Here is a 21,999-nt window from a genome sequence, read left to right as displayed (position 1 = left end):
GTTTTTTTTTGTCTTACTGTTATTATTTTGCATTGGTGTAAGTGGCAATATGTCTAGACAGTCTCAGATATCATGCAGCATAAGTTTACGGAGATGCAGGTCATGCCAAATTGTTATCAAAGCAAATGCATAAACATAGCATTTCATTTTTTAAGAGCCAAGAGTAACCTCCCAACACGAATAGGTAGAGTGTTTTTTTTGGTTTTTGGTTTTTGTTTTTTTTTGGGGTTTTTTTTGTTTTTTTGTTTTTTTTGGTTTTTTTGTTTTTTTGTGTTTTTTTGGGGGTTTTTTTTTTTGTTTCTTTTGAGTGTAGATACTTTTAAGAATAGGTTTCAACAAACCAGTAGTGAACCTAAAACATTGTTCATTCTTCACTAGTTCCCGAAGGTCTATGAAAATAAATTCTCAATATCTGTTTTATTTAATAAATTTATTTATTTATTTTATTTTTGGCTGGGTTGGGTCTTCGTTGCTGCACGCAGGCTTTCTCTAGTTGCGGCGAGCAGGGGCTACTCTTCGTTGCGGAGTGTGAGCTTCTCAGTGTGGTGTCTTCTCTTGTGGAGCATGGGCTCTAGGCACGCGGGCTCAGTAGTTGCGGCTCACAGGCTCGGGAGTTGTGGCGCACGGGCTTAGTTGCTCCACGGCATGTGGGATCTTCCCGGACCGGGGCTCGAACCGTGTCCCCTGCATTGGCAGGCAGATTCTTAACCACTGCATCACCAGGGAAGCCCCTCAGTATCTTAATGATGTGATATTGGTATCTTTCATTTTCTTCAGATTTGGAAATGAAAGTCAGTTATTGAGTTTTTATTGAGTTTAACTAGTACTTACTAAAGAAAGTGTGCTTTGGTCCCCTCATTGAACACTTTACATGACAGTATACTAAATCTCTATGAATCTGAAATAAATATCAAAATATTTTTGCTTTTGCTTTTCTTCCAAGGGGATAACATCACAACCTTTAAGAATATTTCATTTTGTGTGGAATGTGGATTAGAGTTTAAGCCAGACATTCGTGTTTTATTGCAAAAGAAACACTAGCAGGAAATTATAAAGTTATCAGGACTTTCAAAATACTCATGGTAGAGATGCAGGATGATATAATTATGCACATTAGAATAAAAATGATAACACCGATTACCTCATCTGATGTCAAAACTCTAGTTGACACTGATGTGTATTTTTGCTGAGTAAAATGAGAAAGGAAGTATTAATGCACCTTGGTAAACACAATCTTTCAAGGTCTGTTTCATGGGGGAAAGGGATACTAAAAGCAAGCACTGATGGTAAAGAATTGGGGAACCTCTGGATAAGACGGTGGCAGTAACAAAACCACCTGTTACCTGTGCCCCTGGTCAGCTGGTCAGTTCTTTACTTGTCTTGAGTGCTGTACGCAGAAGCCCTGCAGGTGCTACGGTCTGTGCTGTGAGGCGGTCTGGGGACAAAGTGCAGAGTTGGATCTGGACCCAGGTCTTGTGGGCCCCTAAACTTCTTCCCAGTACGCCTTCCAAGCACTAATTCCCCGAGTCTATGTAATAAGGCCAAAATGAGCTCCTGTCTGCACACCAACCTGCATGATTGTGCTCTGTCCAGGGCCCCTCCCTGCCCTGCAGGGAAGCAGTACCTGGAAAGGAACCAGGTGGACGAGGCAGATGCAGAAGCACTAAAGACTCCTTCCAACCCACGAAGGCAATTCTGGGTGAGATCATTTACCTCCAGAAAAGCCAATCCCAGAAATTTAATGGTGTTTCGTGTCTTGGATCTTTTAGGGGAAAGAAGGTCCTCCTGGCCCCCAAGGCCCATCTGGATTACCCGGAATCCCAGTAAGTGGCATTTTTTTTTTAAATCTAGTTTCTCTACTGCAAAAATAAGCAAAGAAAACTGTATTGCACCATTGTAGACACAAAGCATGTTTACTAGGGAAATTTTCAGCATTATAGAAAATTAGAAGAAAAATAATACTAACCAAAGCCAATTTTAGTCTCATTCTTCCTTTATGTATTTGCTGTTTACTTATGAAAATAAAATTTTCATCTCTTTCTCTCTCCACACACACATCAATCAACAGACACATACATACATAATTGTGATAATTGTGATAATATAAACATTTTCTGTTTTCCACACTGGTATTAAATGCTCATAAATTTTACATACATTCTACCCAATAAATGTACCATAATATATGTGATTATTCTTCTGTTGCCTCATAAGTCTTATAACTTCTAAAAATCTACAGTAGATTATTTTACATTAGGTTTTTATTTTACAGTAGATTACTGTTTTACATTAGATTATTATTTTATTTCTATAGGATGGTGCCCCAAAGTGGAGTCTACTGGTCAGAGCACAATAATATCTAAGGTTCTTGATACATACTGCAAAATTCCTTTCCACAAATGTTGTTCCGGGCTTTTCAATTTAATGTACTTCTCAACAGGGTCAGACGCTCCAGTATGTTAGAAATAAGGCTGCTCCAGAGAGGCCACGTGCTGCCTTCTTCATTGAGAATAAATCCTTGTGTGGCTCCTCGTCTGGCGTGTGCCTGCAGCTGAGACCTCTCCTGGACACAGCCCCACCCCTGCCCTCCACGGGGCATCCTTTTGTTCCAGCCATACTGGCTTCCTTTTGGTTTCTAGAACACTCTGCACCCTCTCCTCTCTAGGCCACAGGGCCTTTGCACATGCCTTTCTGTCCACCCAGAATGCCCTCTTGTCACCTCTTTCACTACTCGATGCCTTTGATCTTTTCCAGCTCATCCCAGGCATCACTTCCTAGAAGTTTCCTCTGCCCCCCAGGCTAGGATAGGCTCTCTTAGTCTCTTCTTCCTTTCTTCCTACGTGCCTGTCTCAGCTGGTAGTCACATGTCTATTTGCCTAATGGTTTGATTAGTAACCACCTCCACCATTATTCACTAATTGATTTGCTCATTCAGCACATACTGGTTAGGCACCTACTGGGTGCTGGATCTGGGGACCTAACAGAAGAGTGCCTGGTAGTCATGGGGTTATGTTCTGGGTTCTGTGGGACCAGGCTTTTGTTCCCCACACGTGGTGGGCACACGGCAAATATGACTTAAATAAATATGTGGATGCATGAATTGTTTTCCTAGAGCCCTTCCTGCTTGAGTGTCTGAAAAGTGCTACTGTTGGTCGAGCAGGCATTTCCGGGGCATCACCAGTAGCCGTCACTGCAACCACACAACCCCCGAGGTTAAGTAACCTGTCCAGGGCACACAGATCTTAAAAGACAGGCTGGGATGTGAAACCCCGGTTGGTATACAATGCAACGCTGTAGCCTAGTGTGTCATAGCAGCTAGGAAATACTTGAGTTAATTCCAGGAATAATAAAGCTACGGAGAGAAAATTCCAGTTTGAATTTTCTGCCAAGCCCTTATGATCAAAGTCCTAGGGTGCTGGACAAGAGAGAAGTGACCTGAGATATGAGTACACGATTTTCTTAGTAGTATCCCTCCTCTCTCCCAGCTTCCCTCCTTCCTTCTTTCCCTCCAGTGCTCACCCCATCTGCTCTGTTATCCTCAGAGGAAAGCCGAGACGACCTCCCTGGCACCTCGTGAACTCACCCTGTTTTCCTCTCTGTCTCTTTCTCAGCCCTGTCCTGGACACTCCAGCCTTGTCCACACCCCTTCCTCCCAGCCACTCTAAACAACTTTGCCTTCCTCCAGGTCATCGCTATGTAGAAAACTCTTCCTCTCCCTCTGCCCGGGCAATAGGGATCATCATAGCTTTCACGCACATTGTGCTAACCACAGGGCGGGCTCAGTGCAGAGAGCTTTCCACGTGTTCACATGCATAATCCTCACCACACCCCACTCCTCTGTTCATCCCGAGGTCTCGGCTAGACATCATCTTCTCCAGGGAGATGTCCTTGAACCTCCCCAGTGGGGTTAGCTGGGGATCAGAGCTGTGCTCTGAGAGCACTTCCTTCATAACCCCTTGCAGCACTTGGGATTTACAATCATAAATACCTGTTGGGGGCTTCCCTGGTGGCGAAGTGGTTGAGAGTCCCGCCTGCCAATGCAGGGGACGCAGGTTCGTGCCCCGGTCTGGGAAGATCCCACATGCCGTGGAGCGGCTGGGCCCGTGAGCCATGGCCACTGAGCCTGCGCGTCCGGAGCCTGTGCTCCGCAATGGGAGAGGCCACAACAGTGAGAGGCCTGCGTACCGCAAAAAAAAAAGCCTAGTGTGTCATAGCAGCTAGGAAGAAATGAGGCTCTGAGAAGTTCACGGATTGCTCAGCAATCCGGCAGTCGACGAGAGCAGTCTCTATCTCTCGGAAGCCGCACCTCCTTCCCCGATGATTCAGTAGAGGCCGCACTCAGCCCTCTTCTGCGTCGCCTGAAGCGGCGCTCCTGCTGCTTCCGGGAGCCAGGTGTCTGCCCCGGGGCTCCCCTGGGGTCGGCTGCCCTCCTTCCTGCGCGTGTCTCACCTGGGTACGTTGGCTTTCTCTTCTGTGCGTGGGTCTCCTGACCCTCCCCCCGCTGCTCCGTGCATGGGAGAAACGGTTTCTGGAGTTAATCTCTTAATTGAAAAGAGGATCCGTAGTGCGGGGCTTCCGAGTCAGCCCAGCCGGCTTACCTGGCGTTACCATGGTCATGCCGGGAGCAGAGTCTTAACGAGTTACGGGTGCGCGTGGGGCATCGGCTAGCGGCCCGGATGGTCAGTAAACTTACGTTACCGTCCTCAGTGCTTCCTGCCAGCGCCCAGGCACTGGCGTTAAAGGCACTGATGAGGAACGATGCACGATCTCGTGCGTGCCGGCCGCAGCGGGAGCAGCTGCACTGCTGGCGCCGATTACCGATGCCTGGTTTGCTAAGCGTTGCAGGTGGTGGCGTTGATTCTGAGCCCCCTCGTGACTCTACCAGACAGGTTTGTCATCTGTGTTTAGGAGAGGGGCCGCTGCGAGCTGAGAATGTCAATAACTCACCCAAGAGCATAGGCATAGTTGATGCAAGTGGGGTTCAAACCTTGCTCGGTGTGACTCAGGTTCCCCTCTGCCTTGCTGCCTGTTGCTTTCTTTCCCCGGAACCCGCCCAGCCCAGGTGACCCAGGACTGGAACCTGAGTCTGTGTGATGCTGTAATCATTGTCCTGATCTGCAGAGATTCCTGAAGAAGAATGGTCTCTTAGATTAAACAGGAGGCTTACAGTGTCTTACTGAGAGCAGGAGGTGGGCCAGTAGGAGGTGGGGAGCAGGTGGGGGATTTGTAGCTTGATTTCATGGAAAGAAACGTGACATGTTCGTGGCCTTCCTGTAGCCCGGACGTGGCCCTGGCTGTCATTCACCTCGCCTGCTTGTGGCCCGGGAGCTATAGGTGCTCTGCCGCAGGCCCCTCGGGTCCTTGTCATCTCCATCAGAAGCCGCCTCCTCGCCATGGTCAACCCAGGAGGCCCAGAGATGAGCCCATGTTGTCCTAGGTTTGACTTCATGAAAATGTCCAGTAGGGGCTTCTTTCCATCTATAGCAATAATAATGCAATTTATTGCTTTTGCACCGTGTGCCAGGCACCGCCAACCAGAGATCCAAGCCAGAAGCGTGGTGCTGGGGGAGAAACCATGAAAAATGAAGCCAGTTCCGCCTGTTGTGTGTGACTGTAGCTGTGCACCAGGCAGAAAGGCGTCTTTCCTTCCCTCCCTCTTAGCGTCTTCGTCCAGATAAACAATGTGAGTTTATCTTGCAGGGAGAAGAAGGCAAAGAAGGCAGAGATGGAAAACCAGGGCACCCCGGAGAGCCGGTAAGGGACTCGAAGGTTCTTACCATTTACACGCCAGATCAGCCATTTCTCAGAAGCAACTACTCTGTGTCCAGAGCTACTATGAACCGGGCACAGTGAGAGTTATTTGTTGTGCATTTCTTCATTTACTTCTCCTGAGAACGCTGCAAGGTAAACACCGCTGTCCCCATTTTACAGCTGAGGAAACTGAGTCTTGGGGAGTGAACTCTATCCTGGGGCTCCTGCTTTTTTTTTTTTTTTTAACTGCCTCTGCAGCCTCCATCCTATTGATGTGGAAGGGAACTGGGCAGGTGAGCACTGGCTGGAGTAGAAACCTGACATCCGAAAAGCCTGTTAAACCCCTGAAAGCCTGAGCTTCCCCTGCCATCTCTAGGGGCTGCGAGTTTGTCCTTTCTTCGACATTGGCCTAGAGGTGTTTTTTTTTATCTTTCTTTTTTTCTTTGTTTGGTTGGTTCGTTGGTTGGTTTTTTTTTCTCCTTATCTTTAATGTCAGCTGCTGAGCCACACAGCGAGATGGACTGTGTGCTGCTGAGGACGTCTGTCTCTGTGGCCCCAGCAGCTATTGGCTGGAAGTGTGCCGTGATTTCTTCAGACGCGCCTCTATGACCTCGGCGTTGTCCCTCCTGAGGACGGTCAGCCCCTCTTGAGTGTGGATCTGGGCTGAGTGATGATGCTGAAGGTTCATTTCCTAGCAGCAGTTTTGTCTTCACAAACCCCTTCCATAGCCTACACACCGAGGGGAAGATGGCAGGTGGCCCCTGGGGCTTAGAGACCTGGTTCTCCCGACGCCCACCAGCAGGAGACAGTTACTGATGGGGTGCACCCAATAAATACCAGGCAGCTGTGCACAAGACGGGGGATGTTTTCTAGATACAGACATGGGACTTCTCCAAGATACATTGTTGAGTAAAAAAGCCAGGGCACAGAGCAGTGTGCTTAGCTGCCCTATTTTGTATGAAAATGGGTCTGTGTATATTTATCTAGCATTTACATAAAGGGAGTCTGGGAGACTCCAGAAACACCAAGAGAAGTAGTTTCCATCCATGGAGGGAAGTGAGGACGGGTGATTCTGAGCACAAGCGACATAGGGATGGGACGTCAATTTTTGGTCTGTAGTATGTTATTATTAGCTTTTTAATTTTTGGAGCCGTGTGTGCAGTGCTTATTGATAAAATTAAATTAAAATATTTTATGCCAAAAGTACAACCACAACCAGTAGAAGAAACTGGCTTTGGATGCTGGCTTCACTCCCTACAGGCTTTGCGACCTGGCTTGAGTCAAAGAGCATCTCCCGGCTTCGGTTTCAATTCAAATAGAATGAGAATAATAGTAGCAACTTGCTGGAGTTGCTGGAGAACCAGATGCGGTGAGAAGTTGGTTAAATGCATCAGGCTTCTCTAACTGTTAATTAATTTAGTAAGTTACTTTTCCAACTGCTCTAGTTTTAACTCCTGGTGAGGTTAGAACCTCAGAGCCTTTAGAACCAGTAAGTGGAATTACATAACAGTCTCCACAGCAAGGCTTGTGCTCCATTTAATTTGTGCGGCCGTAACTGTTATGACTCACTCTGCGTCTTATGCAACCTGCCAGAAGTACCTTCTTTATCGCTTTTCCCTGTTTGCCAGATGCCGAGACCAGGACTCACTGCCTAGGGGAAAGTAAGAGCTTAGGGCAGCGAGCAAAGTAAACAGCTCATCTAAACTGCTGAAGGCTGACGTCCAGCCGCGCAGCCCTGGTTGGCAAGCGGCAGTTAGCCAGGCTGAGGACGTGGCAAGGGAGCAAGACGCACAGGTATCGCCACCGCGGCTGACAGCTGCCGTGTGCGCACCGAGGGGGTGCTGAGCGCCTCGTTACATTTGCCAGTGTAAGCCCCAGGAAACCCCTGTGGGGTGTGGGTGTCACTGTTGGCCCAGATGAGGAAACTAAGGCACAGAGAGGTCAGGTAGGCTGGCCGAGGTCACACCGCTGGTAAGTGAAGCATCGGGACCCGCGCCCTGGAGGCTGACCCCAGAGCTCGGTCAGCGCAGAGAGGCAATCAGCTTTTTTTGCAGAAAGTGTATTATTCTGAGAGGCTGTCACTGACAGTACAGGATAACCGAGGCCCTCGGTCTGCACTCAGTCTGTTTGTGGAACGCCTTTTCCAGACAGGCCTGTGCCAGGCACTGGGCATGGATGGATGGAAGGCCAGGTCTGCCCTGGGTAAGCAGTGGCTAAGTCAGCGCATGGAAGGCCAGGCCGGTTCTGCTGGAAGCAGAGGGGGCTCGGCAGCTGTCCCCAGCACTGGTCCAGAGCTCACCTGTCCGTTCGTTCTGGGGTCTCAGCGTGTGGCCGTCCTGACCTTATCACTCTGAGCTGCTTGGGAGAGATTGGCAGAGGGATGGGGGCACCAGAGGTCCCCTGAGAGCAGACCTGGGGACCAGGATGGGGTGCAGGTGGGGTATTTGGAGAAGATCCCAGGAGCATGGACAGAGTGGGGAAATGGAACGAGGAAAGAAGGAAAGCTGCTGGCAGGCCAGTGGGCAGACGTTCCAGGGGGCACCGCGGGTCCACTCCCCCGGAGACCAGCTGAGGGTGTGAGAGGAGCACACCTGGCCTCCCCGGTCCCACCCCTGCCGGGAAGCGGGCTAGGGTGTTCTTCATCAACTTCAGCCTTTCTGCCTGGGGGTTGCTTGTTGTGGCATGAACTCCCACGCACTCGGGCCTTCAACGCCTCGGAGTCAAGTGCCCCAAAGGCTGTTCTGGGCACGGCCTTCTGCCTGAGTGGGAGCTGATCAACAGAGTGACAGGAGCCCTCCCGGGGAGCCGGGGGGTGGCTGGGAAACAGCGGCACTGCCTACTGGTAGTGGGTGGTTAATTTCCACTTTGACTTATTCCTTTAAATCCCTATACATTGGGGACATGGATGGACAGACAGTAGACAGACAGATGACGGATAGATACACAGATAGATGGGTAGGTACGCAGCTTTTAGAGTTGCCCGTTCCGTCATTTTTAATCGGAGGCATTTGAGTATTAGTTACAGTGTAGAGTGAAGTACAGAGGCTCTGGAACCAAAATGCCTGCGTTAGAACCCCAGCTGTGTGACCTTGAGCAGGTCACTTAACCTCTCTGTGCCTTGGAGTTTTGCCTGGGGCAGAACCAAAGTGCCTCCCTCATGGGTTGTTGTGTGAAGCGCTGGCGTTGTGCCCGGCGCATGGAAAACCCTCAGCAGTGTGTGGTTGTTATCCTTTGTCTGCTGGCCGCTTGGGCCGGTGATGGCTGTCCCACTTCACTGTGGGGCAGGGGCCAGGCTCGATCACAAAGACCTACGTCAGGGAGGCTGTCCTGAATTTACAACTGAGAAACAGATCCAGGGAAGGGTGATGGCCCCCAAGATCACACGGCTAGACTTAGACGAGCTGGGACAGAAGAAGAAACAAACTCGGGAGTCAGAGCTTGGCCCCATCCTCCTTCCCCTGTAACTTTCACTCTGAATCCACGGATGCCCTTCTCCCTCTCCCATGCCCCGCCATGGACCCCTTCTGGACCTCCAGGTTTATAAACTGTGAAAATGAAGGGGGACTTGGGCGAGTAGGCCCTCCTGTTACCATGGAGGCGGGGCCCGCATGCTGCCCATCTCCCCATCAAGCACACATGCCCCTTCACCCACTTTCCCGGCTCACCCCAACCCTCCCTCACCTCTCACCACTTTATCTGGACTTCAGCAGTAAACTGCAGGCCCCCTGTCAGCAGGCACTGCTGCCAGGCTGAGGAGAGCCTCCTTTCGGGTGTTGCTGGGGTCCAGTCTGGCTTTGCTGTTTGTTAACTCAATGAAACCATAACTTCTTTGAGCCTCAGGTCCCCATTTGTACCATGCAGTCGTCACCAGCTGCCTCGGGGTGGTTTTGTGAGTAGGTATAAAGCGGTTTCTAACTTGGGCATGTACAGAATCTCTCATGCAGACCAGAACCCTTCCAAGGATAAGAAGGGGCACCGTGAATGGGTGTTTCAAAGATGAAACCTGTGTAACCAGCGCCGTCCCAGGAAAACCAAGAACATAATAGGCGGGGCTACACAGTGCAGATTTCTATGGACTAAAATGGACCACAGTACCAGAGGGTAGGGTTAGCAGGGGGCAGAGACTGGCTGGTGGAAGTATGATGCTGTGAAGCTCCGGCAGATGAGAACAGGAAGGTCCTGCAAATGTTGTCTTCAAGTTCTTCTTTTCTTCTTTATCCTCAGGGCAAAACAGGAGAGCCAGGTCTGCCAGGACCGGAGGGTGCCCGCGGTCCCCCTGTAAGTGCTGAGCGTGTGTGTGTGTGTTGTCCGCAGTGGAATAAAGCCATCAGTCACTTGGCTGTGACGCCGTGGGTAGGGTCCTCTGAGGCTGCCTGGCCGTGGATTCCAGAAGTACCTCTCTGCTAAGACCTTGGTACTTCTGTGCAGTAAATCCCGTCCTTTCACATGCCATTGCTGTAAAATTTATTTTCAGACTTGCACCCATCGTTACTTGTTGTTCTGAGTTTCCTTTGTTCTTATCCTATTTATTACAATTTTAATGGACTTCCTCTGCATGATAGAACCTAAAAATGAGTCTCAATTTTCATTCTGAACCCTTTTCACAGCTAAAGGGTTTTTCCCCAATTATAACGATAACTCCTTCTCATTGCATGACAATAACAAATGATGATGGTAATAAAAAGAGAAAGAGTAAGAAAAGTAATGTTATAGAGAAGAAAATAGTTACTTATAATTCTATAACACAGAAGTAAAGCTCTGTTAACGTTCTAGTCTGTTTTTTTAGTCTTTTTTTCTATGTATGAAATCCAGGATTTGTATATGTAAATCTACATCTGTCATTTATAGTCTAAATCTGTATCTCGCTGTCGAGCTGTTTATTATAAACATATACAGACACCTTTTCTTTTTTTCTTTTTAAGAACCACCATTTCATCTTTTTATTATATAAAATTTCAAACATATACGAAGTAAACAGAATAGTGAAATGAACTCCCATGGGCCAGTCACTGAGCTTCAGTCATCATTATTCTGCTTCACATCTACCTCTACTCATTTCCTACCCCCTACTCAATACTTCTCAAAAGTTCTTTGCTATAAAATTTACACACATCAAAAAATCTTAACTGTATCATTTGGACAAATAGATATACACATGTAACCCACATCATCATTTCATTTTAAGCCCCATAGTTTTCTACAGGGGTCTAAAACAAGACTCAACAACTTGGATCCCATTTTAAGGTCAGGATGGCCAACCCAATGCCAATGGCTTAGATTGCATGATCAGTTAGCAGTGGATCTGTTGAAGGGATGCTGAGGTAGGGAGGGGTATACTGTTATTTATATATATGCATAAAAATCCACAACAGAGCAGAACAGGAAAGAAACATACCTTGCAAGTAAAGGAGTTGGACTTCGAGTGATCTAGGAAAGAAGATAAGCAAGGCCACAAGAGAGAGAAGAGACTTCATAACTTTATAAACTCCGTGAGAAAGAGAAGAGACTTCCTACTTTTTAGCTTTCAGATGGCAATTAGAGGAATCCCAAAGCAGGGCCTAAGAGGTTGCCTTGATCGCCAGTGTTTTAAAGCTTCTCCACAGCCTGTTGAAAAGGCTCGCGCTTGACAGAGGCTTCAGCGCATGTCTTCACTCTCTCCTACCTATAAAAATGAACCCTGTGTATTTTGGGGTTGTTGGGTTTTTTTCGCTAAATGCTTTACTCCTTTATAATTTCAAAATTGTTTACAAAATTCCTTAAATTTTCTTTGGAAACGAATAGGATATTCAATAAAAATCTTAAAATCCAATTATCTGGCAAGAAGTGGGAGATCAAAATGCTAGTTCTATTTCCTTAATCTGTTTTTCTGTTAAAAAAAATCAATAACTCACCTGGCTAGTATTCAATAAGGAGGAAATAAAACACAAAAAATACTTTCCTTTTCCCCAACTCTCCTTGCTTTTCACCTGCCTGCATCAGGAGAAGAAACCTAAGAATGGGGACTGCCACCTCTTATGGGGGATTCAAACACAGAATTAGTGATTTTTTTTTTTAAGGTCGTTTCTGGTTTACTGGAGGGAGGGTTTTTTGTTTTGTTATATTTTTCTTTTTTCAGCCATGGAGATCCATTTGCTGGGAAGTGTGCTGGGGCAAGATCCACCTCTCAACAGAGAGTTGTAAGGAATCCTACTTCAGTGCAGGGACAGAGATTAGAGACCCAGGGAGTTGAAAGAACACCCACCTCCTCTGGCTGGCCCGGCGCGAGCTTGGAGATAGACAGACCTGGGCTCAGCTTTCACTTTGTCATTTATTAACTTTGTGACCTGGGTCAGGGGGCCGTTCTGAACCTCTGTTTCTTCTTTTATGAAACGGGCATCAGAACAGCTCCCACTTCTATAGGGTGGTTGTGAGTACTAAAGGAGAAGATAAAACACGTGAAACTCCCAGCCAAGCGTCTGGGACATTGTGTGTAGCTCCCTTAGTTGGTGCTTCTGTCCATGATTATTTGGGAGGAGAGCAAGCAGGGTCCCTGCCTCTGCACTGGCTGGATCTGGGGAAGATGCTGGGCCCCAGGAGGCCCTGTCCCTCCCCAGGGGAAGGGAACTGGCCTATTTTGAACAGTGGAGAGCACTGCACTGTTTATTTCTTTTTCAATCCTTACGGCAACTCTGCAGAAGTGGGTTCTACCCTCATTTTACAGATGTGGAAACTGACTCCCAGTGAAGAGAAGTAAAGCACCCAAGACCCACAGCTAGAAAGTGGGGAGCCATGGTTCAGTTCCAGACATGACCCCGAAGTCAGCCCTGCTCCATCATACTTAATAGCATGTAAAGCCCCTTTCCATAGATTAGTCCTGCAAAGCTCTGCCAGGTGGGTATTTTTATTATCCTCGTTTCATAGATGGTGATGTTAGGACTCCAAGGGGTAAGTTGACTTTTCCGAGGTTACAGTGGTTCAATCTGGAGTCAAATCTAGGCGACTTCATGCCCTCCTCCTGCTTTTCCCCTGCACCTCCCAGGCTCTGAGAGCTTCCCTTTCTGTTGCACCGCCCTGCGGCCTGGGAAGTGACCTTCAGAGCCTCCCTCCTGAGGCCACCCATTCTTATCCCCCAAGCGGTGAGGACCTGGAAAGAGAAAGCGTTTCCAGGGTAACAAGCATAGCCACACAGCAGTGGGGCTGCTAGGCCACAGCTCTCATCCGATGGCCAGGCCAGAGGGCTGTCTTCTCCCCAGTAGGGTCTTCACTCGCTTTTTGAAACCGGGAGATAAACTCAGGAGATAAGGCCTGAGAAGGGCCTGGTGGCATCAGCTGGGAGGCGTTTGGCCTTGGCCTCAGAAGGCCCTGTTCGGCCACACACTGCGCCTCCCAGAGTTGAGTGTGGCAGTGGACAGGCTTTGAATCGTGGCTCCACTGCTTACTCTCTGTGGGATAGATCGGCCTGAGCTTCTTTTCTATACAGTGGGGAAAGTGAATCCCATCTTACAGGACTTCATTGCACTGAAATGGGAGCGTGTCCTGTGGCTGCAGCACATGCGCGGTAGGGGCTCTGCAGCTGCGGTTTTCCTCTCTTCCCCCTGCTGCGGCCTTGCTCCTCTCTCCCTGCCTCGAACCTTCCTTATAGCGAGTGAGAGGCTAGGACGGGACCTCGCCGCTCACTGTGAGGCCACCTCCGCACTGCTCGGAGAAGTGCACGAGTCCCTGTGCTGTGCAGCCCCTGTCTGTGGGGCTTGTGTTGACAAGTGAAATTAAATTCAAGGCCCCGTCCCAGGTGCTCCCCAGACCCCCTGACCTTGACCTCTGTGCACAGACATCAGCCCTCGTACAAGGGCATCGCTCTGTGTCAGCCACTGGCTGGGGACTCAGTCGAGCAGGACACCCAGAGCAGTGCTCTGGCAGTGACGACGTGAGGAGGTGACGCACAGAGAGAAGGGTGCCAGGAAGGCGGTAGATGGTGACAGCGGGAGGGGTGACTGAGATGCTGGAGTTGGGATGGGAAGCTGGCCGAGAGCAAGGCCTGTAACCGGGAGGGATTTACGCGACGGGCAAGTGCACACCAGCAGGAGGGAGCAGCGGTGAACACGTGAGGCCCGCCGCAGGAACCACGGGTGGGGCGGGACGTGCAGCAGGATAGGGCCCAGGACCTGGACGTGGTCTGCTGGCCTGGGGAGGGCGGGCAGGGCCTGCTCAGCTGTGGGATCAGCGTCCTGTGAATGCCTGGGTCTCAGCAGGAGGGCAAGCACCCGGCCCCCCGGGCTGCAGAGATGCTGTCCCAGCTGGTCAGGAGCAGAGCCTGGGGGAGGGACAGTGGGAAGTGGGAGGGCTTCGGGGCTGCGCAGGCCTGCCTGGACCCAAATCCGATTCCTTTCTAGCTGTGGGGCTTTGGGCAGGTGTTCTACGTCTCTGAGACTCAGCTTCCTCATCTGTGAAGTGGGGATTCTTCCACAATCAGGGTGGCCTGACTGTTAACAGATGGTAGCGTCAGCTCCGCTAACAGCTTCGTCTTTGCTCAGAGGGCTTGTGCTTCAGGGAGAATATCTCAAGCTGCTCTTTTGTGCAGGGAGGGCCCAGCCCCGTGGCCCAGTATGAGGCTTCCGGGCTGGCTATACTCACAGCTGCTGGGGGGACCAGCGATGGCTACAGGAATGAGGAAGGTGCCCAGGCCCTAACTTGGGGTGAAGGCAGTGTTGTCTCAAAGGGAACTGCCTACCCCAGGATCCAGGCGAGGGGGTCCAAGCCACGTGGTATGAGATGAGGAAGAAGCGGGAGTTCAGGAGACACGTGGGGAGACCCCACCACCCTCCAGGACATCTGTGGGAGGGGCCCCAGCAGCCCTGCCCTCTCTGCAGAGTGACCAGGAGGAAGGGCCTGGCCACCCAGTCAGGCCTCAGGGACCTAGCCCATGTCCGGCAACTGGTCAGGAATGAGGGGCATCGGGTGAGACACAGAGAGGGGTCAGGGTGCGCTGGACCATCTCCCTGGACTCCACCCTATCCCGCGCTGTCAGCCTGCTCCTTGGTGGGATAACTTCATTCTCTTTGTTCTAGGGCTTCAAGGGACACACTGGCGACTCTGGCCACCCTGGCCCCCGGGTGAGTGGACGTGTCGCCATCAGGTTGTCCCAGTGCACCTGAGCTGGCCCTTCTAGGCGGAGGGCTCCCGGGCCCTGCAGGCGGGGCAGTGCCGTGTCACCTCAGAGGGGACAGTGGCAGCATTGGAAGCATCATCCCTCCTCGGTCAAGTGTTTCTAGACATTTCTTCTGGGGGCCAGACGCTGATGTACAACCAGTTTGACCAAGTCAGCCTGAAGTCAGGAGTGGTCACTGCCGGCTGTGCTGCCCACAGACTGTGCTGTCCTGGGTCCGGGGAGACGAGTGCTGTCATTAGGTCTACTTTCCAGAGGAGGGAACTGAGGCCCAGAGGATACGGGTGTTTTTCCCGAGGTCCCAGAGCTATCGGCTTATCCCAGATGGAAGGCTCTGGGCCCTGTCTTCCTATCCTTTAGCTTCCCCCATCTCTTCCGAGTGCCCCAAACAGAAGGACCCTCAGGGGTCCACCGGTTAACCCCACTGCTCTGTACAGCGAGGAGAAAGCTGAGGTGCAGAGAGGGTCCGGTGGGAGACAGAATCCGCAGCGGTTTGCCTGATCCGTCAGGAGGTGTCTCCCTGCAGCTCAGAGTGGCAGAGCGGGCCCAGGCCTCGAAGCTGGCCTTGAGGACACTGCAGACCCCACTTGGGGCCAGGACTCAGTAGGGTGCTTTCGGGTGGGCCGTCCTCTTCTCCCCCTCCCAGATGCTCCGAGACCGCTGCGGCTGGGACAGCGGGCGTCCTGCATCTCCCTCCCTAACGGCGGCTATTTTGTTTCTGCTTCCCCTTCTAGGGAGAGCCTGGGGCCATGGGGCCCCCTGGCCGGGAAGGGTCACCAGGAAAAGATGTGAGTGTGGGTGTGCTGTGGGGCACGGCTGGGCCTGTGGGAGGAGGAGGTGTAGTGCGTCACTGAAGGACCAAGAGAGGCCCAGGAACTGGACTGGGGGGTTGGGGCCACCGTGGAGAGAGTCACGGGCGAATTCTAGGAATCTGCTGGTGATCCCTCACCTTCCAGCACCGCGGGCTGCATGAGTTCTCCTTGGGGTCCCAAGGAGGCCCCGGGACCGGGCTTCCGGCTCAGAGGGCTGGTGCCCATGCCATATGACGGATGAGGAGGCTCTGCTGAATCCGTCATGATTTGTCTGTTGACCTCAGTGATGCGCGAGTTGGATCTGGCCTTACGTGGACTCAAGTGGCGTTTCAGAGTCTCCCCAGGTTATTTCTCCATCTCCAGTATTCTGTGGCCTCGTGGATCCATCACAGCACCACTGGGTACCCCTCACCTGCTCTCACTCACTCGGGGGCAAGTCAGGGTGGGACGAACCATCTTTGGCCCCAGTCATACAAATAGAAAAACTAAGACCCATAGAGGTCAGGAGACTGCCTCATGGTCACACAGAGTCAGAGGCAGGAGGAAGCAGTGTGGAGTCCAGATCTTCCAGCTCTGCATCCCCACAGGGCACTGGCCTGGGGACGTGACAGCCTGCAGGGCCATCCGACATGTGTGGACACAGCTTGGCCTCCCGGGAGTGGGTGCTGGGTCAGGAGCACGGGCACACGGTCCTCAGGTCCAAGGCGGGCCCATGCCCGCCCCCTTGCATCCTTCAGGACCTGCCTTTAAGCCCTGGCGAAGTGCCCGCTGCCCCCGGGTGCTTGTCCTGTGTTGTCTCCTCGGCTGACCTGTTGTCATGAGACGATGGAGCAGGGAAGGATCTTAGCAGGAATCCGATCTAGTTCTTGTGCTTTTCCTGAGCAGTGGGATCTGTTGCACAGACCCCAGCCTGGTGTGTGGAGGCCTTTCACTAGGTTCAAAGCAGAAGAGCTGCACTGACCCCAAGCGGGGCCTCTGCCCAGCCCTGTCCCCTAAAGGTGCCTCTCAGGTGCTGAAGGGCAGCTGGAAAATCCTGGTCTTGCCAACCCTGCTCACTTCAGTTTACAGTACAGGGCCTGAAGGGAGCTCCCCAGGCAGGGGCGTGGTTGGGATTCAGCTCGCCCAGCAGGTCAGGCTGCAGCTGGGACAGGAGCCCAGGATGCCAGCCCGTGGTGCAAATGCCTTCTTCCCCCCTTCTTAGCTCTCTGACTTGTAATTTAAAAACTCCATCTTCTGGGGTGTTCTACAGTTTAATTTGTGTAGGAGCATGGCCAAGCTTCTGTTTTTTTCGTTCATTACACGGGGAGAACTACAACCCTGTCGGGAGGCTGCCTGGAAGACCACGTAGGTGGTGGTGGTGAATCCCCACTGCTTGGCACCCTGGAAGGTTCCCTGCACCTTCCAGGTGGAGTTTTTCTTACTGTGAGGACTGAGGCAGGAGTAGCCCCAGGTGACTGTCCAGACTCAGGGAGAGGACACCAAGAGAAGTTCTCTTCCCTGTTACCTGCCTTGGTTCCGGATGGAGCCCCCCGAAATCCCCGTGGGGACAGGGATTTATTCAGCTGCAGGAGGGGAGTTTGTCCGTATTCAGAATAACTGGTGACTGACGATGAGACGGTTTGGGCGCCATTTGTTGGTCCTCTTGGGTAACTGGGTGAAGTTTGGTCCACATTTGAAACGGTGTCTCTGCCGTCTTCATGCGGCAACTCTGGATAACGGGATCTCTCTCTGTTCCAGGGTGACATTGGACCCCCAGGGCCACAGGGTCCCCGAGGACTGAGGGGCTTACCGGTGAGTTTTGCTTTGAGACTAACCTGCTCCCTGCTCTGGCAGGGCTGCTACCATGGTAATATTTGCTTGGTTCATCCTGGTACAGCCCTATGTGTTGTTAAAAAAATGACAGAATGTCTTAGCAGTTGGTAAATAGCCACTGCCCTAAGCCCCCCTAGTGGCCTAGGACACACTCTCCAGGCTCTTTTCTGGGACCGCCTACCCACAACCCACTCGGCACGGCAGGAGCGCCGTAGGACTTCCCCTCCAATCATGCTCTAGCTTTAGGGCATGCTGGCGTTCAGGGCGTGCCTTGTATGAGTTCACTAGAGCTGTCATTGCAAAGAACCGCAAACGCAGTGGCTTAAACAACGGAAATTCATTGTCTCTCAGGTGTGGAGGCTAGAAATCCAAGACATTTATTGTCTCACTGTTCTGTAAGCTAGGAGTCCAGGATCAAGGCGCCAGCAGAATTGGTTCCTTCTGAGGGCTGTGAGGGAGGATCGTCCCTCAGAAGGCCTCCCTTAGCCTCTGGTGGTTTGCAAGCAATCTCTGGCATCTGTAAGCTAGGAGTCCAGGATCAAGGCGCCAGCAGAATTGGTTCCTTCTGAGGGCTGTGAGGGAGAATCGTCCCTCAGAAGGCCTCCCTTAGCCTCTGGTGGTTTGCAAGCAATCTCTGGCATCCTTGGCTCGTAGAAGCCTCACCCCAGCCTCCTCCTTCACCTTCACATGGAATTCTCCCTGAGGACGTGTCCCTGGTCCAAAAGTCCCCTTTTTATAAAGACACCGGTCATATTGGATAAGGGGCCCCTCCTACTCCAGTATGACCTCATCTTAATTAATTACGTATGCAAGGACCCTATTTCCAAGTAAGTTCAGGTTCTGACATACTGAGAATTAGGACTTCAACATATGGATTGGCGGTGGGAGGACACAATTTAACTCATAACACGCCATGTGGTTAATAAATATTTTGAATATTATCTCTGCCCATACATGTACTTAAGTGAATCTTTCTCTAATCCAAGAGCAGCCTGAGCGAATATGGGAGAGGGATGTAGAAGATAAGTACTTACCTTCCTGGTTCTGTGTCAGAAGAAGCACCTGCCGTATCCCATTTAACCCAGGGCCCTTGTCACAGGGGCTGCCGTAATGTCTATGTGCCTGTGTATACGAGCATAAATGTGACCCGTGGTGAGGGTGCGAGCGTCATACAGGAGGGAATGTTAGAAAGTAAAGAGAAAATTCCCTCTTTATCCCCTCATCCCACACTCCAGAGGGAGCCACTGTTAATAGCATTTTGTGTATCTTTGAAAATATTTTCAGTATACCTACTAGCACACAGACAGAATGCACGCTTGTTACACGCTTCATCTTTGCAACTTGCTTATTTTGCGTAGCTTGTGTGCATGTACATATATTTTGAGTGAGTAACGGAATCAATGAATGAGTGAGTAAACCTGCAAGGCAGATATATGGGCTTTCTGGGTCCAGGTTACGCAGCTGACGAGAGCTTCCGGCGGGGATTTAAACCCAGGACTTTCTGACATCATATCCGATGTTCTCCACCTCTCGTGGCCGTGGCCGGGAACTGTGTCTTCAGGCTCCTACGGAAAGAACGTGGGGGGCGGCAGGTCACATGTGTCTGACTCACCAGGCGGAGCCCCACTCTCCCCTGATGGGGCCACAATGGCTCAAATGCAGCCTCCCATCCTGAGTCGGCGGCCTGTGAGGGTTCAGGGTGCCCTCCGTGCCCGCGGTCTGTGATCCCCAGTGGCCAGAGGAAGGGCGCGACAGCCTTCTGATCGGGGCACATCCTCTAAGTAATGACTTGGAGCCACGCTGGTCTGTAACAGCTGTACGTGTGACATCAGGCCCTCCGCATCCAGCAGTCTCTCTGTCCCACTGTCCTGCTCTGTGAGGTCCTGGCAGAATTCTCTCTTCTGTTTCTTCCACCAGGGTAAGAACGGATCGCCTGGATCTCCAGGAGACCATGGCACTCCAGGCAATCCCGTGAGTACTGTCCCACTGCTGTGACGGAATCAGGGCAGGCTTTGAAAGGTTGTGTGGTTTACATCACAGACTGTCTGGTCTCTGTTTCCAGAAGCCTCAGTGGGAAAATATGGTGTTTGGATGGCAGGAGTAGGCTGGAGGAAAGGGGAGCCGCGAAGGGTGTCTCTCAAAGCTTAAAATACACGTGATTCTGCACTTGGCTCTCTGTTGTCTACGACCATAGACATCCAACAGGACAAAACTACTGAAGACTAAAAAACACATGTGTAATAAGGTTGCATGGTAGTTGATGGATGTTTTTAGATGGTGGAAGGACAAGGTCAGGCTGACCGACCCTTACAATCTCAGACAGGGCAAGGGTGCATCGTGGCGATGCCTGTAACACAGGTTCGGCTGAAGAGGGTCCTCCTGCCGGTGAGCAGGTGTTAGCAAGAGCTAACAACGGGTAGGTAGTAGAAAGAGGGTGACATGAGTCATCAGCAGAGTCCTGGGCACTGGGTAGCAGGTTCTGGATTTGGGGTTCAGGTCTGGTAGATGGGGAGACATGGTGGGGAACATTGGTCCTTGATGGGGTCTAGGGGTGGATAAGTGACAGCCTGTCTGCTAGTCTCCTCCCAGCCCAGCCTTACCGTATATTTATTTGGTAAAATTGGCAACCCTGTTGAGAAGGCCACCTTTGTGGTGTGTTGTTCAAGCGACAGATGCATGGGGTAATGGGCAGAACAGTCTGGCCAGCTGACTGTTGTCACTGTGGAAATTAGGGTGACCCGTCAGTCTTGATTTCCCAGGAAACTTCCTGCTTGTAGCCCTGAAAATCCTGCATCCTGGGAAAGCCATCATCTCCCAGGCAAACGGGGCATCTGGTGGTCCTGATAGAACCCCATCTGCCTGTTGGACCAGGGACAGCCGTGTTAAGGCATCTAACTCCTCAGCACACGTAGTGACATTCCTTAGGAACCATCGTGGGAGTCTTGTCGCCTCCGCTGAGACGTCACAGACAGGACGGGGTTGGGTCCTGGGACCGATCCATCCCCAGTGCAGAGCTGACCCCAGAAGAGCTGACCCACGTATGGTGGCGGCCCAGAAAGGTTAAAACTAAAATTCCCGAACACCTTTCCCCCAAAGTGCGCCTGCCAAACCAGGGGACGAGCTGGCCGGAGGGCAAGAGGCACAGCCGGGGGCCCCCGCACACAGCAAGGTGTTTTGTTTAATGTCTGTCCCATTTTGCTTCTGTTGCTTCGAATGGGAGAGACGTTCACTGTTTGCAGGAGACTCTCCTTCTGCCCCCGCACCCCGTGGGGTGCTCACAGTACCCCATCTCTCCCCAGCCCAGCCCCTCCGTTTCAGGAAAGGGCTCTTCTATTTTGTTCACGTGCCAGGTCTTCAGAGTACAGAGGGGTTACGAGGTTTCTGAATCTTCTTGAGTTGACACTTGACCTTGAAGAATTAATGCCCTGCTTTCCCTCTGCAGGGCCAGAAGGGAACCAGAGGAGAAAACGGCAGCCCAGGGCTCCCTGGCTTCCTGGGTCCCCGTGGGCCGCAGGTGAGCATAGAACGCTGTTGGGGAATCTCCCCGGCTGGCCCATTGATCGCTGTCTGTGCTGGAGCGTGACTTGGGTGAAAATGTCTGTTGTAAAGACAGTCGTGTTATCTGCAACGTGCCGGTGCCGCAGAGCTCACTGATATTGTGTTCTGTGTCGTAGGGTGAGCCGGGAGAGAAGGGAGTCCCAGGCAAGGAGGCAAGTACCGTGCACCCCTCTTCTCCTCTTGGTGCCCTTTCCTGTGGGAGACACAGGCTCACTTCGTGGGCGGGCGACACGTGCTGTCTCATGGGACCCTGGGCCTAGCAGGGCTCCCACGCGTGCTGTGTTCTGCTGTTGCTGTCCGGAAATCCTAATGCTTTCTGAATGAGGCTCCACGTCTTCACTCTGCGTAGGGCCCACCAGTTAGGGAGCCAGCCCAGGGTACCATCGTGTGATGTCTCTGACTTGTCTGTGGCTCTCCGCACCCAGTCCATCAGCTAGTCCTGTCCATTCTGACTCCACGATACCTCCCAGCTCGGCCCATCTCTCTCCATCTCTCCCGCTGGACCCTAACGCAGACCGCCATCATCTCTCACCTGGACGTTTGCAGTGACCTCCTAACTGGCTTCCTTGTGTCCAGCCTGCCCCCCGCCCCACTCCTTCCCCGCTCACCAGCCAGAGTGACCTTCGTAGAACAAACGTGAGATCATGTCAGTTTCTAGTTCAAGCCTCGGCTCTGTGCCTCCTGTCAACAGAGACGCCCCGGCCCTGGTCACTTCCAGCCCTCAGGATGGACAGGAGCAGGTGTGGGAAGGCACGTTTCAGGAAGCACAAGCCCAGGGTGACTGGCGTGTAGACAGCGGGAGGGCGTGACCAGGGCCGGAGCAGGACTCTTGGAGGACCTGCCTTCTCCAGGACACCTTGCCCTCAGCACACAGGATCCGAGAAGAACCGAGAAGGGCAGAGAGGGATGCCCGAGCAGATGGGG

General features: G+C 51.7%; 1 protein-coding gene across 1 annotated transcript in view; it reads left to right on the top strand.

Annotated features, from left to right (window-relative positions):
* Positions 1-21,999, top strand: part of COL22A1 (collagen type XXII alpha 1 chain) — a 237,922-nt gene that overhangs the window by 203,302 nt on the left and 12,621 nt on the right. The window contains exons 49-57 of the mRNA XM_060035315.1: positions 1,770-1,823; positions 5,701-5,754; positions 9,976-10,029; positions 14,796-14,840; positions 15,628-15,681; positions 17,443-17,496; positions 19,435-19,488; positions 20,960-21,031; positions 21,192-21,227. Coding sequence (XP_059891298.1) covers positions 1,770-1,823; positions 5,701-5,754; positions 9,976-10,029; positions 14,796-14,840; positions 15,628-15,681; positions 17,443-17,496; positions 19,435-19,488; positions 20,960-21,031; positions 21,192-21,227 — 477 coding nt within the window. The remainder of the gene's footprint in view (positions 1-1,769; positions 1,824-5,700; positions 5,755-9,975; positions 10,030-14,795; positions 14,841-15,627; positions 15,682-17,442; positions 17,497-19,434; positions 19,489-20,959; positions 21,032-21,191; positions 21,228-21,999) is intronic.

This window comes from Delphinus delphis, chromosome 17, assembly GCF_949987515.2.
Source record: "Delphinus delphis chromosome 17, mDelDel1.2, whole genome shotgun sequence".
NCBI lineage: Eukaryota > Metazoa > Chordata > Mammalia > Artiodactyla > Delphinidae > Delphinus > Delphinus delphis.
This window is presented reverse-complemented; position numbering and strand designations above follow the sequence as displayed.